The sequence below is a fragment of the Anopheles maculipalpis genome, chromosome 3RL (genome assembly GCF_943734695.1).
Source record: "Anopheles maculipalpis chromosome 3RL, idAnoMacuDA_375_x, whole genome shotgun sequence".
NCBI lineage: Eukaryota > Metazoa > Arthropoda > Insecta > Diptera > Culicidae > Anopheles > Anopheles maculipalpis.
In genome coordinates this window covers 62,390,355-62,405,464 of record NC_064872.1, presented here as the reverse complement: position 1 = coordinate 62,405,464, position 15,110 = coordinate 62,390,355, and the positions used below count along the sequence as shown (strand labels likewise).

Genomic DNA, 15,110 nt, shown 5'->3' with positions numbered 1-15,110 from the left:
CTTTAAAAAGCTAGACAAATGTGTGTGTAATATCTATGCTAACGTTTTGTGGCGTCGAGTTGCATCATCAACAAAAAATCTGCCCACGGATGGTTAACTCGCTTGAGCCACACTGTATGTGGATTACAACGCTCGTTGACATCTGCGAAGGAAAACAGCGGGAACAGCAAACGTCAAAGGATCCGGACGACGCAAAACAACTCCGTTGCATGTTGTTTATGGTGTAATTTCGTGAATATACGCGTTCATGGTGGAGTGTTTTGTAAAAGTGTGTTTTTTGTTGTATAATTGTAATTAATGTAAGTACTGTTTGCCACCCACTTTATGTTGAAATTCAACACTCATGGACCAATATGCTTGATGTTGACCGTTTGCGTCCATTTCTCTTTGTAGATGCATTTGAATGTCCAAGGCACGAAACATCCGATCCGGCCGGGACTAAGTTTGATTGGTTCGGTGGCAAATGAACGGTACAACACAATACTGCTGCAGGACAGGGTGAGATTGTTTGCCTTGATTTACTTCTATTGTTTACGGCGTTCAATGCTTAGTTCTATTGCTTACGGTGTTAGCAAATGCTTAGTCACATTTGTTCAATTTTTCGACTCGGTGCAAGTTTCATTAAAATTCAAAATGTTCCAAAATGGCTCATCGCTCAAGAAGTCGGACGTAACGATGGTACTATTGAGATAGTTAATGTGCAAATATGTTAGCCGTTTCGGATCTTTTTGTGCCGGTAACGATAGGTTGCCGAATCTTGGTTGGTGGCCGAAGGCAAAAGATTCGTACAAATCGCTAAACTTCGCTACCATATCCAGCTCTTCCGCCGTGTAGGGATGACCGTCGCGAAGACTGCTGGGGAAAATGAGCAAAATGTCCTCGCCGTGAGGTATGCCCAGAAACTGGTTTGATCCGGAGAGCGCTTCGGACAGGCCGTACGTTGCTTTATAATGATCGAAATAGAAATAGACCGGAATGTGAGGTTGCATCAGTTTGGCCGCTTCCGTAACGCCAGCAAAGAACAAACGGTTGGAGACAAGCTGCAGGATAAATTTAGCATTATTATCCAATTACGGTTCAGAAAAGTTTTTGGGTTTTTATTTTGCTTAACTTACCCGGACGAATTGAGGGAAATTTTGTTCGTTTAACGGTTGACTCCCTAAATAGTGTTCTCTTATCACTTGCGAAAGAGCGTTTCTCTCGTGACCGTCTTGCACGGCATACTTGTAGTCCAGGATGCTTGGAACTACCTCGTTCCAGTGGTCGTTGATGTGCTGAAGGTAGCTTGCGTTGCTAAAAAACTCCGCTGCCGGATACAAACCTTCCGCTTCGGTTACGGAAAGCAGCAACGGTACTTTCGCAATCCTTCCGGCACGTGTCATCTCTCGTGGATGTTCCGATAGGAATGGTGTTGGGTTGTACTTGCCACGTTTTTCCACCACAACCCCAAGCGGTGAGTAGGGATTGTATAAAAAGTCTTGCAATTTCGGCAATTGGCGTACGATTTGTTCCGCCGGAAGTATTCTCAAACACTGTAAAAGCTCTTTACTGTTGCTGTCCGTTGGACATCCTGCTCCGGCAGCTATTAGTTTAGCTTTTGACGCTGCCCGTTCCACCACAACCCAAGGATTCAGTGCCGAACCACTGTGACCGATGGCACGTTGAAAAAGTCCCCGCGAAAGCGGCGATAGATAATGCAAATGAACACTTGCCGAACCGGCCGAAAATCCGGATAGCGTAACCTTGCCCGCATCACCGCCAAAGTATTTAATGTTTTGCTGCACCCACTGTAGGGCCGTCACTTGATCCTTTAGGCCAAAGTTTCCAGCAATCACATCATCCTCCGTGCTAAGAAACCCTAACGGACCAAGCCGATAGTTCACGGTAACCAGTATGAGGTGTCTTTTGATTAGAAAATCGGGTCTAAAGTAACCGCCGCCACCGTACATGAACGCACCACCGTGCAGATGTACGATTGTTGGTAGTGAAGCTTCCTGCGAGAGCGTTGGTGTGTACACATTCAGAAATAGGCAATCTTCGGCGCCTTCTAGCTTATCGTCTTCAAATTTTAGATGAGACCACTGCAAACAAACAGGTCCAACACGGGTAGTGTTTTTGGGTTCATGCCAACGCTCATCGTTTAGTTCGGACGCAGCCAATCGACGGTTACCGATCGGAGGCTTTGCGTACGGTATGCCTTGGAACGCGAAATGTCCCTCGTGCTGTGTGCCTACGATAGGTCCATTTTTTATTGTCACTTTCACTTCCGTTGCGGTGGAGAATTCTTGTAGGACAATGATCAGGATTAGCACAAACGATCCGCATGAAACGAACGCCATGATCGGTTGGTAAATACAGAATGAAGAGAAATGAAGATGGATGGAGCTTAATGTCAAAGTCAACGACAATTATCACATCTAAACGGCTGGGTGTATGTTTTTATTTGATAAGACAATGCCCTCGTTAGCTCTTTCGTGTCTTTTACTTCAACCGCCACCGGTTATCGTCTAACTACATGGTTCGAGGTTCGAGAGTATGTGATGGAGATGGTTCCTAGGAATTATCGGTCACATCACAGCTCAGTGTGTGGCTGGTCGCGTTGTACAACCTTTCGCGGTGGTTCATCGTTAAAGTCTAGCGTGTCCCAGAACTCTTCATCGCTAACGCCGTATGCCGTCTTTGTTAGGCCGCATGTCTCACAGTTCGCTTCCTTTACTTCCATGTACTGTAATTTGCCGGTTATGTTTTGCACCGGAAGTACATGGACACCGTATTTGGGCTCCTGTCCTTGGGTGAATGTGTCGTACAGGTTTATAAAGTTGGAAACAACACGCTGCTCATCTTTGTTGAGTGGACGGTTGCCTCGCATTCCGGATGGAAGCACTAACAGGACGTCCTCACCGTGTGCCACGCCATAGTTTTCATCCGTACCCGAAATTAACTCTCCGATGCCGTACTCCGTTTTGAAGTTAAAATAGTAGAAGTAAACCGGCATGTGAGGTTGAAGAAGTTTGGCTGTTTTTGTAACACCGGCAAAGAACAAGCGGTTCGACAGAATCTGTTGGAAGAATTTGGTAGGTTAACGACCCTTCTATTGCTGTGCAATATAATCTCATCCTTACCGATACAAAATCCCGAAAGTTGTCTAAGGAAAGTTTGCGTTCCGCCCCGAAGTAACGCTCGCTGATTGTTTTTGATAGCTCGTCACGCTTTTTCACGTCCGAGACGGCGGTTTTATAGTCCAAAATGCTTGGCAACAGATCGTACCAGCGCGCATCAATGTCTCGAAGATAGTCCGGCTGGCTTATAAACTCCGCACCCGGATACAAACCTTCACCCTGCGTTACGGACAGTACCAGTGGAGCTTTGGTTAATTTTCCCTTGCGCGAAAGTACCGCCGGATGATCGGCCAAAAATGGTCGTCGGTTGAGTTTGCTTTGCTTCTCGATCACTACCCCTAGCGGTGAGAAGGGATTGTACAGATAATCAAGCAAAAAAGGCACCTGTCGGACGATGTCTTCCGCTGGGCGATCGCGCAAACACAACAGTAGCGATTGGCTTGATTGATCTTCTACCGGGCAACCGAGTCCTTGAGCAATTTGGTGCGCTTTACGTGCAGAATCTTCTGCCATTACCCACGGATTAAGGGCGGTACCGCTGTGGGCAATTCCGTTCTGAAACAGTCCACGTGACATCGGTGACAGGTAGTGCAGATGGACGCTTGCACCACCAGCAGAAAAGCCTACCAACGAAACCCGTCTCGGATCACCGCCAAAGTGGTGAATGTTTCGCTTTACCCACTGCAGGGCCGTTACCTGATCTTTTAGCCCGAAATTGCCCGGTATCACATCGTCCTCGGTGCTGAGAAAACCGAGCGGACCGACACGATAGTTAAAAGTAACCATAATCATCGATTTACGCAGAACGTGCTTGGGGGAGAAGAATCCACCACCACCGAACATAAACGCACCGCCATGGATGTAGAACAGTGTCGATAGTCCGGCCGATTCTTGCAGCGAGGTTGTGTAGACGTTAAGGTACAGACAGTCTTCCTCTCCGAACAGCTTATCCTTTTCCTGGATCGTATGGCTCCATTGCATACAGTACGGTCCAAGGCTGGAAGTGTTGCGTGGCTCACTCCACGTCTCGTCATTGAGGACCGACGCAGCGAATCGACGTTCACCGGTGGGAGGTTTTGCGTAGGGAATACCTTCGAATGCAAAGTACGCTCCACGATCTTCACCGATAATTGGACCATTCTCTATCTCCACTACTGGAACGGCGGTGGCTAATGTCACGCAGAAACAGCTGACGATCAGTGCTAATCGTAAGCCGTTGGTTTGCCGAAGCTGTACCATTGCCCTCGATGGATTTGTTTAACGAAACCAGCACGATGTCTAAGGATGGGTAATCTTATCAAACACTGCCCCTTTGCAATATTGTGAGCCCCTGTGTGGCAAACGTTTGGTGCGATGTTTTCACATAAACTGACCGCTCTGCTACCTAGGTTGTTCCTTTTTCTCTGTCTTCTCTCTTATGACATGTACTTGCGCTCACATGCCTTTAATCTTATCTGGGTTACTTGCTAGTTCGTTTTCGTAGATGCTGCATGTATCGGTATCTGCCATATGGAAGTTGCAGGTAACAAGGGACGTTAAAATTCAGGTCAAAGTAAATGAAAGATGATTTATCCCTGCATAATACAATAGTCTAGTTTTTCTCAGTACCCTATTCTATTCATTTTTGTTTCTTAAAGCGTACTTAAATGATCGATTGTTGAATGTTGGACAAATTTTATTATATATAGCATAAGACTTGATGATGCTGAAGCAGTTTGCCGTATATTCTACTGTTTGTTCTTACCCAATATCCCCAATAACCTACAGCTCTGTATGAATTTGTTCATTTGTTGATGCGTAGGGTCCATCGTTGAAATTCAGTGTATTCCAAAACATTTCATCACTCATTCCCTTGGCACGCACAATTTCACTTTGTGGATAGTTGAGGCTTAGAAACACCACTTCATCGTCAGAGTGTTGTAACGGAAGCTCATAAGAACCAAACCTTGGTTTATCCCCTTTGGCAAATGATTCGTACAGGGCTACAAATCTATCGACCACCATCATTTCCTCCTCCGTGTAAGGGATTTCGTCCCGCAGAACGCTTGGAAATATTAGCAGGACATCATCACCATGGGCAACACCCAGTAGCCCAGGTTCATCGTGATGGGATAGAGCCTCCCCAACACCGTACACAGCTTTGTAGAGATCGTAGTAAAGGTATAAATTGGTGAAAGGATGTATCAGTTTTGCCGTTTCGGTAACTCCTGCAAAGTAGAGACGGTTGGAAATGATCTAAAAAAAAATGGATTATTGTTAGTAAATTTAATTTGTATTTTTTTTAAATTTAAGTCATTCATACGGTACCTGTATGAGTACATTAAAGTTTTCCAACGTTAATCGTTCGTCTGGCTTGAAATAGTGATTCCGAATCGTTTCCGAAAGACGATCACGCTCCTTAGGATCTGTAACAGCTGTCTTGTAGTCAAGAATGCTTGGTAAAAGTTCATTCCAACGGGAATCGATCTCTTGCAAATAGTTTGGATTGCTTATAAACTCTGCTCCCGGATAGAGACCTTCCGCTTGTGTAACGGACATGATCAGTGGCACCTTGGTGATCTTTCCACTCTTCATTAGCGATCGTGGCGTTTCCGTAAGGAAAGGATGTGGATTTAGAGGACCCTCCTTTTCCACAACTACACCGAACGGTGAGAAGGGATTGTACAGGAAGTCGAGAAAGTTTGACACTTGCTCCACAATGTCCTCTGCTGGAAGCTTTCGCAGACAGTCTAGCAGAGCTTGTGTTTTTCTTGTGGGGCAACCTAAAACTGCTCCGATTCTTACCGCCTTTTCTATCGATCGCTCGGCAATCACCCAAGGGCTGAGTGCGGAACCGCTGTGTCCAATACCTGAACTGAATAATCCTCTCGATAGAGGTGATAGGTAATGGAGATGCACGCTAGCAGAACCAGCCGAATAACCCACCAAGCTGACTGTTTTAGGATCACCTCCGAAAGCTTGAATGTTTTCACGAATCCAGCGTAAAGCAGTCACCTGATCTTTCAGTCCATAGTTGCCAGGTATCACGTCATCCTCGGTGCTAAGAAATCCGAGCGGTCCAAGCCGATAGTTAAGGGTAACCAGTATCATCTGTCCACGCATGATATGGTCGGGTTCGTAGAAATTTCCCGTTCCGAACATAAATGCACCGCCATGTATGAATGCAATCGTTGGTAACTGGGCCGTTGGATCGATCGATCTTGTGTACACGTTCAGGAAGAGACAATCCTCAACTCCCTCCAGCTTATCTTTGTTAGGATTTAGATGATTCCACTGCAGGCATATTGGGCCTCTTTTTGTACTGTTCCGCGGTTCGTTCCAGCGCTCATCATTCAGCTCTGATGAGGCGAAGCGTAACTTACCGAGCGGAGGCTTTGCATACGGAATCCCTTCAAAGGCGTAATATTCTCCACGCTTTTCACCTAATATTGGTCCATTTTTTATGTGCACTAGCGTAGCCGTACCAGCGATTTCGGTAGTTAGATAGGCGATAATCAAAGCAAGTGCTAGAAACATGCTTATGTTACGGATTTTGTAGCCTTATTTATACACCAACAGCTGCCGAGAGACTGTTTCTGATACGGTATCATAGCGAATGTACAACTTCGTCGTAGGCTTTTGAATGTAAACTTGATTGCAAGTGAATGAAGCGTGCGAGAGATGAGTGCCGTCGTTCCCTTATCGCGCACAGCGTACTCTGTACGACCCGGGAAGAAAAACGGTGAGCATATGAGCGACTCTCGAAGATCCGACTGGTTTGATTAGTGATTTGCTTTAGAGCGAAGGGGTAAGACGCACGCGATCATTTAGACCCGGCTTCGTTTAAACAATTATCGATCGACTATACGGAATGCGCCTTTATTTCGACATGTATTTGAACTTAACCTAGACACCTATTTGAATCGATTGCGTCAATGTATATCTATTGGGGTATAGCTTTCAAGTTTTTATTTGAATTTCTTATTCATTCATAAAATCTACCTATGTGTAGAAGAACTTTTAATATGATATAAGCATTGCTGATATTAGATGTTATGACATACGTTTCACATCGCGCAACCGACCATTCAAACAAGAATTCTAATCATCCTACATTTTATGACGATCGCGATCGCGTGAACTTACTCGTATGGTGCATCATGAAAATCAAGACTGTTCCAAAACGTTTCATCACTTAAACTCTCAGCACGGATCACTTTGCAGTAAGGATAACCGATCCTTAAGTACTTGATCCGGTCGGGAGCATCTTGTAGAGGTATCAAATATGATCCAAAGCGTGGCCACTCTCCTTTGGAAAACTGATTGTACATGGCTAGAAACCGTTCCATTACTTTCCGCTCTTCTGTCGTGTAAGGGGGGAGATGATCGAGAGCAACACTGTGAAACATTAGATCGACATCTTCACCGTGCGACACTCCAAAGCTTGTCATATCTGGGCGCTGTGAAAGCTTCTCACCGAGGCCGTATCTGATTTTGAAATAATCCACGTATGAGTACACCTTGATGTGTGGTTTCATAAGTTTGATCGACTCTGTAAATCCGGCGAAATAGAGTCGGTTCGATATAATCTGTGGGAAGGGAAGAATGAAAATAGTTCGTTAAAAGCAATCCAGGTCTGTTTGTCTGTTACTAATAACGTACTCTTAAGAATTGATGGAAATTTTCCAACGTTAATTGTTCGTCTGGTTTGAAATATTGATTCCGAATCGTTTCCGAAAGACGATCACGCTCCTTAGGATCTGTAACAGCTGTCTTGTAGTCAAGAATGCTTGGCAAAAGTTCATTCCAACGGGAATCGATCTCTTGCAAATAGTTTGGCTTGCTTATAAACTCTGCTCCCGGATAGAGACCTTCCGCTTGTGTAACGGACATGATCAGTGGTACCTTGGTGATCTTTCCACTCTTCATTAGCGATCGTGGCGTATCCGTAAGGAAAGGATGTAGATTTAGAGGACCCTCCTTTTCCAGAACTACACCAAACGGAGAGAAGGGATTGTACAGAAAGTCGAGAAAGTTTGGAACTTGCCTCACAATGTCCTCTGCTGGAAGCTTTCGCAGACAGTCTAGCAGTGCTTGTGTTTTTCTTGTGGGACATCCCAACACAACTCCGATTCTTTTTGCCTTCTCAGCTGATTGTTCTGCCATTGTCCAAGGATTCAGAGCTGTACCACTGTGTCCAATACCTGAACTGAATAATCCTCTCGAAAGAGGTGATAGGTAATGGAGATGCACGCTAGCAGAACCAGCCGAATAACCCACCAAGCTGACTGTTTTAGGATCACCTCCGAAATCTTGAATGTTTTCACGAATCCAGCGTAAAGCAGTCACCTGATCTTTCAGTCCATAGTTGCCAGGTATCACGTCATCCTCGGTGCTAAGAAATCCGAGCGGTCCTAGCCGATAGTTAAAGGTGACCAATATCATCTGTCCACGCATGATATGATCTGGTTCGTAGACATTTCCCGTTCCGAACATAAATGCACCGCCATGTATGAATGCAATCGTTGGTAACTGGGCCGTTCGATCGATCGATCTTGTGTACACGTTCAGGAAGAGACAATCCTCATCGCCTATTAACTTTTCTTTGGTCTTATTAAAATGAGTCCATTGCAGACATTTGGAACCTTGTTGTGTAACGTTACGCGGTGTTATCCATCGTTCATCGTTCAGTTCTGATGGGGCAAAGCGTAATATACCAAGCGGAGGCTTTGCATACGGAATCCCTTCGAAGGCGTAATATTCTCCACGGTTTTCACCAACTATAGGCCCATTCTTGATGTTCACTACAATAGCACTATACTGGCTGAAGGTTACCGAAGTAAAAATTATTGTTATAACTGTCAAATAATTAGCAGGTGAAAAAGAAACTGCCATCATGATGAAAATGTATTGAATGCTGTTTTTTAAATTGATATTAATATTTTTTCCCTATCGTAGCCTAAGGAACGAGTAATGTCGATCCATTCCATTATAAAAAAAGGAAGTTGTTTGTTTATTGTGTATAGTACGTCTAACTGAAATTCTAATGTACCTAATTTGATACACACTTAGCTGTAACCAAACGCTCCATCTGGGGTTGATTGGTATTTTTTGTTTGTTTCAGAATTCAGTATTTACTCAGTTAACTTAAAGGGAACATTATTTATTGGTTGTCCATAAATCGCATTTTTAATCCTTTATTTATCGTTTGCTTTGCAGAGTATTTGCCCCAAACATGCCAGCCTTCGGTTTGACAGTGTCACAAACAAACTTGAAATTTTGGATCTCTGCTCCATACAAGGGGTTTCCGTTAACCAAAAACTTATCGATCCTTTATGCTGGAAGGAAATCACAACCCAGAGTCAAGTACAGCTCGGCAGTGTACTTGCCTCAGTTGAAATTGACAACAAAGAAACGGTTGATGAGCCATCATTCTTGCACAATGAAGATTCAACGGACGTTATCGACTGCAGTTTGGAGGTATGTAACCGTCTACCCTAGAAACCCATGGGTAGATCGATTTCTCTACACTTAGCCAATATCGTTCCTTTGCAGGAAACAACACCATCCACTCTTCAAGGCAGTAGAAAAATGGTGCAACCCAATGTTGCTTTATTGGCCACATCACAGCGAAGATCTTCATTGATTGAAACAGCAGCCACCGTACACGAACCACCGCCTTCCTCATCGTTGCCAGTGGGCAGTCATAGTTTTCTCGTACCGGAAACGCAACAATTTAATGATAGTATTGCAGTTTCTTCCAAACACAATGAAGCATCCATCCCCAAAAATGATGAACCTGCAGAAAATAACGAGTTAAACGGTGAAGATGATGAAGATTTCTTTTTCATACCGGAAACACAGCAACCGGAAGATGAGTTGGCCTGTCCATCGGAAGTGTTCGGTGTGATCGGGTCTGGGGTACAGGAAACGCCCGCAGAACAAACCGCAGCGACGGAAGATGAATACTTTCAAATGACAGCAGATAATGATGAAAATAGTAATGATGGGATGTTTAACAACAAGTACGTGGAAGAGTCGCAAAACTTGATGGAAAATCTTGATGTATCGTACAATGGCGCCGTTGTTGCATCTCGAGGTTCGATACTGCCCGAGCGTTCCGTTGATTCAATATCGTTCCAAGAGCTTCGCAATACGACGAACGAAATGAGCCGTATCGAGTGGAATGAGAGCAAAAAGGAAGATGAAAATTTGGTAGAGAAGCGATTGGAACCAACGAAAGGCGGTGGAAAAGCTAATGAAGCAGATGATCGTTCAATCACACCGGAACTACATTTTGATAATGATCCACCAGTGGCAACGGTCGTAAAGAGTACCTCAAGTTCTGAGGAAATCTGTAGAAACAAAACTGGTTCTGTACCGGAAGCTAATCAGTTAACGGAAAATGCGAAAGCGATTGATCACGCGATTCGTTCATCAGTAACACCCGAGTTGCGCTTCGACGATCAGGAAAATGTAGACGATGATGAGCATGAAATTTCGCTTAATCAAGAAGGATGTACTAATCTGAAGACTTGTCAATCTTCTCCGATAAAGGACGACGAGGCTCGTGTGCGAAACGTGTATGAAATGGAAACGCAGCCATTTGCAGACGATGATCCGTACGGCCTAGTAACGCAGCCTCTTCAAAGGTTGGACGTACAATTTAAATCTCTCGTTTCGCCTCAGAAGCGGCCGGTAGAAGAAGACCCGTACGAATTACAGACGCAACCGTTGGTTGTGGAAAAAGCTAGTACTAGCAAGTCTTCGAACAAGTCACCATTTTTAAAGCCTATCCAACCAGCAGCACAAAGTAAAAGAAATCGTACGCCTGAAGTTGATTATGCGAACATGCCAACGCAGCCATTCTCTCCTCCCGAATTCCTATACCAGCCACATATGGAACACGGCGGGACAAACGCAGGCAATGAATCGCCCCATGCTAATTCAACACGAATTTCCGTCTTTAAAAGACAAACGAAAGATGGAAACACGCCGGAAATTGATTATGCAAACTTGCCAACGCAACCATTTACACCTCCAGAGCTGTTAGTGCAACCGACAAACGCATCACGATATAGAAGCAAGGAGGCTCTATCCACATCCGCACCATCGATCGATGACGATGATTTACTAACGCAACCGTTAAGTCCACCAAAAGAGCAACTCGATACACCCGTCTTGTATCGTGCGGCCAGCGCGTTTGATCCGTACAATTTAGACACGCATCCTTTAAACCCTGCTGCAACGGAAACGACCAAAGATGGGATAGAAAAGAAAAAACCTATCCTGAAACTGGTCGATTTAAAGGCATGCCACTTGTCGCCACCGATTGATAGTAGTTTGAAAAACTATCATTCTTTGGTGAGAGATGGCGATGAGAATGTTTACGATATTGAAAGGCTGCGGTTACTAGAATTTGGCGCACTGGCAGAGCATGAAGTGTCGCAATTTAATCCACAAATAAATAGTACGACGCGTCTGTCACTGGTACAGGCGCAGCACGCTGTTGAACCAGGTGTACAAATATCTCCAACGACTTCTAACAAGGAAAACCACACGATAAAGGAAACAGAAAGTGAAGAAGTATCACACGATACGGACGAAGAAGAGCTAGGGTTGGCTGAAACGATTCCAATCGAAACACTTTTCCCACACAAGCCAAAGACAGACTGTGCGGAGAATGGGAAGGAAGTGAAGCTATTCAAAATACCGCTCAAGAAATCGGACACACTGGCGACTCCTAAAGCTCAAAGAAAAAGAAAAGAAAAAGGTGTTGAGATGTCAGAATTTCTCACCCCGGAACATCCGATGTTACTGCTACCGAAAGCCGATGTTATCCGCTCCGTGTCTGATCAAATGCGAGGATCAAACACGCTACAATCGAACGCCGCGGCCAAGCCCAAACCAAAGTACCATTTTAATGAAAGTAGTAGTAGCAGCGACGATGAGGATCACGTTAACGGTCGGTTGGCGTTCAAGAAAACGAACGTAAGTATAGCGCTGGAGAAAGAGTTGGCAAATGTGCGGGAAATTGGCAAGCTAAAAAAACAGCAAGAGCTCTCCGCGCGTGAGAAACTTCCACCCAAAAAGGAAGATGATGAGAAACTGGAAGCGATCGGGAAGGTTAAAGCTCGGGATGAAGATAGCAGATGCAGCAAAAGAACGGCTCAACGTAAAGCATCGGTAGAAGTAGAGAAAATCAAAGCAGAACCTTCGAAAAGGGCAAAGGATGTCGAGAAATCATTGCAAGGCAAAAAGAAATCAAGTCGCACGGTGGCCAACGGTAAGGAATACAAACCGCACGCCAAACAGTCCTATCATTGTGCGAGCGAAACTACCCGACCGGAACGAAAATCATCCGAGGCAAGATCTTCGCATGGATGTCCTAATGTACCTGTACGCGTTTCGACCCGCCAACGACGGGATTCGTATAAGAAAAGAATGATGGAAGAATCGGTCGATTATCTGCCAGACTCGCCTAAGAAATCATCTAACGCCGTGTCACCGCCATCTACTCGTGCGAGTCGTAAACGAAAGGAGGATCATCAATCAGCAGCAGAACGTGTAGAAAGCTGTAAAATTGGAGCTGTTGAATCTAAACGACATAAAACAGGGCCGTCGGAAGTAGAGAAGAAGGAGGAGCGTACACGAAGAACATCAACGGCTAGCCGCACCAACAAGGTAGTGGGTAAATCATCCGATTTATTTGAGGAACGGGGCATATCGTCAGACGATCTGACGAATGATAGGGCGACAGGCGGCGGGAGCACAACGGAAGAAAGTGATGCATCCGCTGTGCCGGCAACACGATCCACTCGACTGCGACTTATTTTCACAAAAATGAACCCAGAACCGTACCGACAGTGTATAGCCCGTGCGGGTATGTGTTGAGTGTGCCATAACTTATCACTTCATTCATCTGGCATTGCGTAGAATGTTGATTAGTTAACGAAATTTATCACATTGCTTGCATTACTTGGAGATATACATTGTGGTACAAGTATAAATAGTACGAGAAGGCAATAGAAGTATTCATAAAACCTAGTTTTACAGCGCTACCTTGCTCTTAACGCTAGCAGACCATTTCGGATATGCTATAAGCTCCACGTGCTCTTTTTACTGCTTACTTCTTTCACTAACGGTGTCGTGGTTCATAGAGACGTATATTTCGCTCTTCAATTATCGATGTTAACACTCGTGATGCTCGTACACACTAACGCTCGTGCTCACGGTGTTTTTTTTTTGTTCATGCCCAAATATAGTCACAAGTTTTCCCGTCCTAAATTGCGACAACTTTCCTGATCTCATTTCCTAATTTGTAATTTCGTATACTAATACTGCCACAACGCACCACTACGTTCCCTACTAACATTTTAGTCGAACCCGTCGACTATTGTTGACAGCTAGCGTTCATTGTATTACAGAGAATCCAGAAGTAGTTGACGCTTTCTCATTTTTTTTCTAATATTTTCCCAGATAGTTGTGGCTTCGTTTCTCAGTTTGTTGGAAGTTTTCTGAATACGTTTGCATCTGTCCCAAGAACCGTTGACTTTTCCCTCCTAATTTTAGATTTGAAGATTTTTTAATATCAAAAAAATATAATTTTTTATTTATGATTGAGCATGACGGTACGTTGCCGTATTGTCCAAGATAAATAGTTCATAAAATTTTAAGACAAAAAATACTAACAACTGTGCAACGAATTCAAATATTGTTATTTTATTTATATTTAACTAGGACGGCTCTTCGCCGTATTGTCCTCATTTTATTTATATTATTGTTATTTTTATTAATTGTCTGCCTTAACTGTACACAGTGTAAATATTTTAAAATTTGCTTAAAACCCTAAATACTTAACTTACTTTAGCTTAGCTTTCCTGCTGGTTTTCACTTAACTATTTTAAAAATTGAATACACTTCTACATCACTATAGATAGCTTTTTAAACGTGGCCTGCAGCATTCTGGGTTCATTTGCATGTTGTACATTTACAAATGAAATTTATTTTTGAATAATTTAAGAAAATAATCATGATAAAAATGTGTTCACTTTGTATATTGGCAGGTGGTAAAATAGTGGACATGCCCGAGCTAGCAACCATCCTAGTGACGGATCACATTATTCGCACATACAAGTTTCTATGCAGCGTTGCGAAAGGAATCCCGATCGTTGGACAATCATATCTGGATGCGTTGCAGAAATCTGGCGGAAAGGAGTATGTCGATGCATGGGACCACATCCTATCCGATCCCGTCAAGGAGAAGCGTTATGATTTTAATCTGCGTGAAACACTGTTGAAAGCAAAGCGGCATAAACTATTTCAAGATTACACTGTTTTTGTTACCTCCAGCACACAGCCACCACCGTCGGAATTGTGCTGTAAGTGTGTACGCGAACAAAGCAAAATGTTTGACACCAATTGAAAAAAAAAATAATTTTATGCTATATTTTCCACACAGTAATACTTTCGTGCGCCGGAGCAAAAATATCGAAGCACTCCAGCCAATCGCCGAAAAATACAGGCAAAATGTTTGTCATATCCGATCCTGCCGACAGTGCGTCATGGGTAAAGTATAGGGAAAAGTTTCCAAACATTGAAATCGTTTCGACCGAAGGGTTTATGCTTTCAATCATGCAGCATTCGATCAACTTCAGGAAGTATCGTTTGTTGTAAGGTGAGATTCAATAATTTGTCAACTTTAAAAGAAGCATTATTTATTGCTTATTCAAAAATTGCTCTTTTATTTCTTTATCATTTTCTTTACAGAGTATGTGTCCCAAACATGCCGCCAGCCTTCGGTTTGATGGTGTCACAGACAAACATGAAATTTTGAATCTCTGCTACATACAAGGGGTCTTCGTTAACTAAAACGAGTTAAACGATGGTGACGAACAAGATTGTTTAGTAGTTAATTGGTTTTCTTTTATTTTCCCCACTCAATCTTGCGCACGTCCTTCTGTTTTTGCATATACTAATTAAAGATTAAAGCCTAGCTAAATACACATCACA

General features: G+C 43.7%; 4 protein-coding genes across 4 annotated transcripts in view; 1 reads left to right on the top strand and 3 right to left on the bottom strand.

Annotated features, from left to right (window-relative positions):
• Window positions 1–15,110, bottom strand: part of LOC126562633 (calcium-binding protein E63-1) — a 219,496-nt gene that overhangs the window by 116,572 nt on the left and 87,814 nt on the right. The gene's annotated exons all lie outside the window — the stretch shown is intronic.
• On the top strand, window positions 393–14,774 carry LOC126561375 (mediator of DNA damage checkpoint protein 1-like). The gene is made up of 5 exons (XM_050217484.1): window positions 393–498; window positions 9,318–9,578; window positions 9,654–12,981; window positions 14,165–14,479; window positions 14,560–14,774. The coding sequence occupies exons 1-5, from the start codon at window positions 394–396 to the stop codon at window positions 14,772–14,774; spliced, it is 4,224 nt and encodes a 1,407-aa protein (XP_050073441.1). The 5' UTR covers window position 393.
• LOC126561933 (esterase-5B-like) lies at window positions 2,573–4,367 on the bottom strand. The gene is made up of 2 exons (XM_050218312.1): window positions 3,123–4,367; window positions 2,573–3,058 (listed from the first exon to the last, which is right to left on the bottom strand). The coding sequence occupies exons 1-2, from the start codon at window positions 4,356–4,358 to the stop codon at window positions 2,573–2,575; spliced, it is 1,722 nt and encodes a 573-aa protein (XP_050074269.1). The 5' UTR covers window positions 4,359–4,367.
• On the bottom strand, window positions 4,881–6,635 carry LOC126561958 (venom carboxylesterase-6-like). Its single transcript, XM_050218351.1, has 2 exons — window positions 5,427–6,635; window positions 4,881–5,354 (listed from the first exon to the last, which is right to left on the bottom strand). The coding sequence occupies exons 1-2, from the start codon at window positions 6,633–6,635 to the stop codon at window positions 4,881–4,883; spliced, it is 1,683 nt and encodes a 560-aa protein (XP_050074308.1).

Bases quoted from the DNA above. Each gene is read 5' to 3' on its own strand.
- LOC126561375 (XM_050217484.1), top strand. From the start codon at position 394: ATGCATTTGAATGTCCAAGGCACGAAACATCCGATCCGGCCGGGACTA. The intron at 9,579-9,653 runs GTATGTAACCGT...GTTCCTTTGCAG, and splicing joins TTATCGACTGCAGTTTGGAG to GAAACAACACCATCCACTCT. The intron at 14,480-14,559 runs GTAAGTGTGTAC...TTTTCCACACAG, and splicing joins ACCACCGTCGGAATTGTGCT to TAATACTTTCGTGCGCCGGA.
- LOC126561933 (XM_050218312.1), bottom strand. From the start codon at position 4,358: ATGGTACAGCTTCGGCAAACCAACGGCTTACGATTAGCACTGATCGTC. The intron at 3,059-3,122 runs GTAAGGATGAGA...TTCTTCCAACAG, and splicing joins ACTTTCGGGATTTTGTATCG to ATTCTGTCGAACCGCTTGTT.
- LOC126561958 (XM_050218351.1), bottom strand. From the start codon at position 6,635: ATGTTTCTAGCACTTGCTTTGATTATCGCCTATCTAACTACCGAAATC. The intron at 5,355-5,426 runs GTACCGTATGAA...ATTTTTTTTTAG, and splicing joins ACTTTAATGTACTCATACAG to ATCATTTCCAACCGTCTCTA.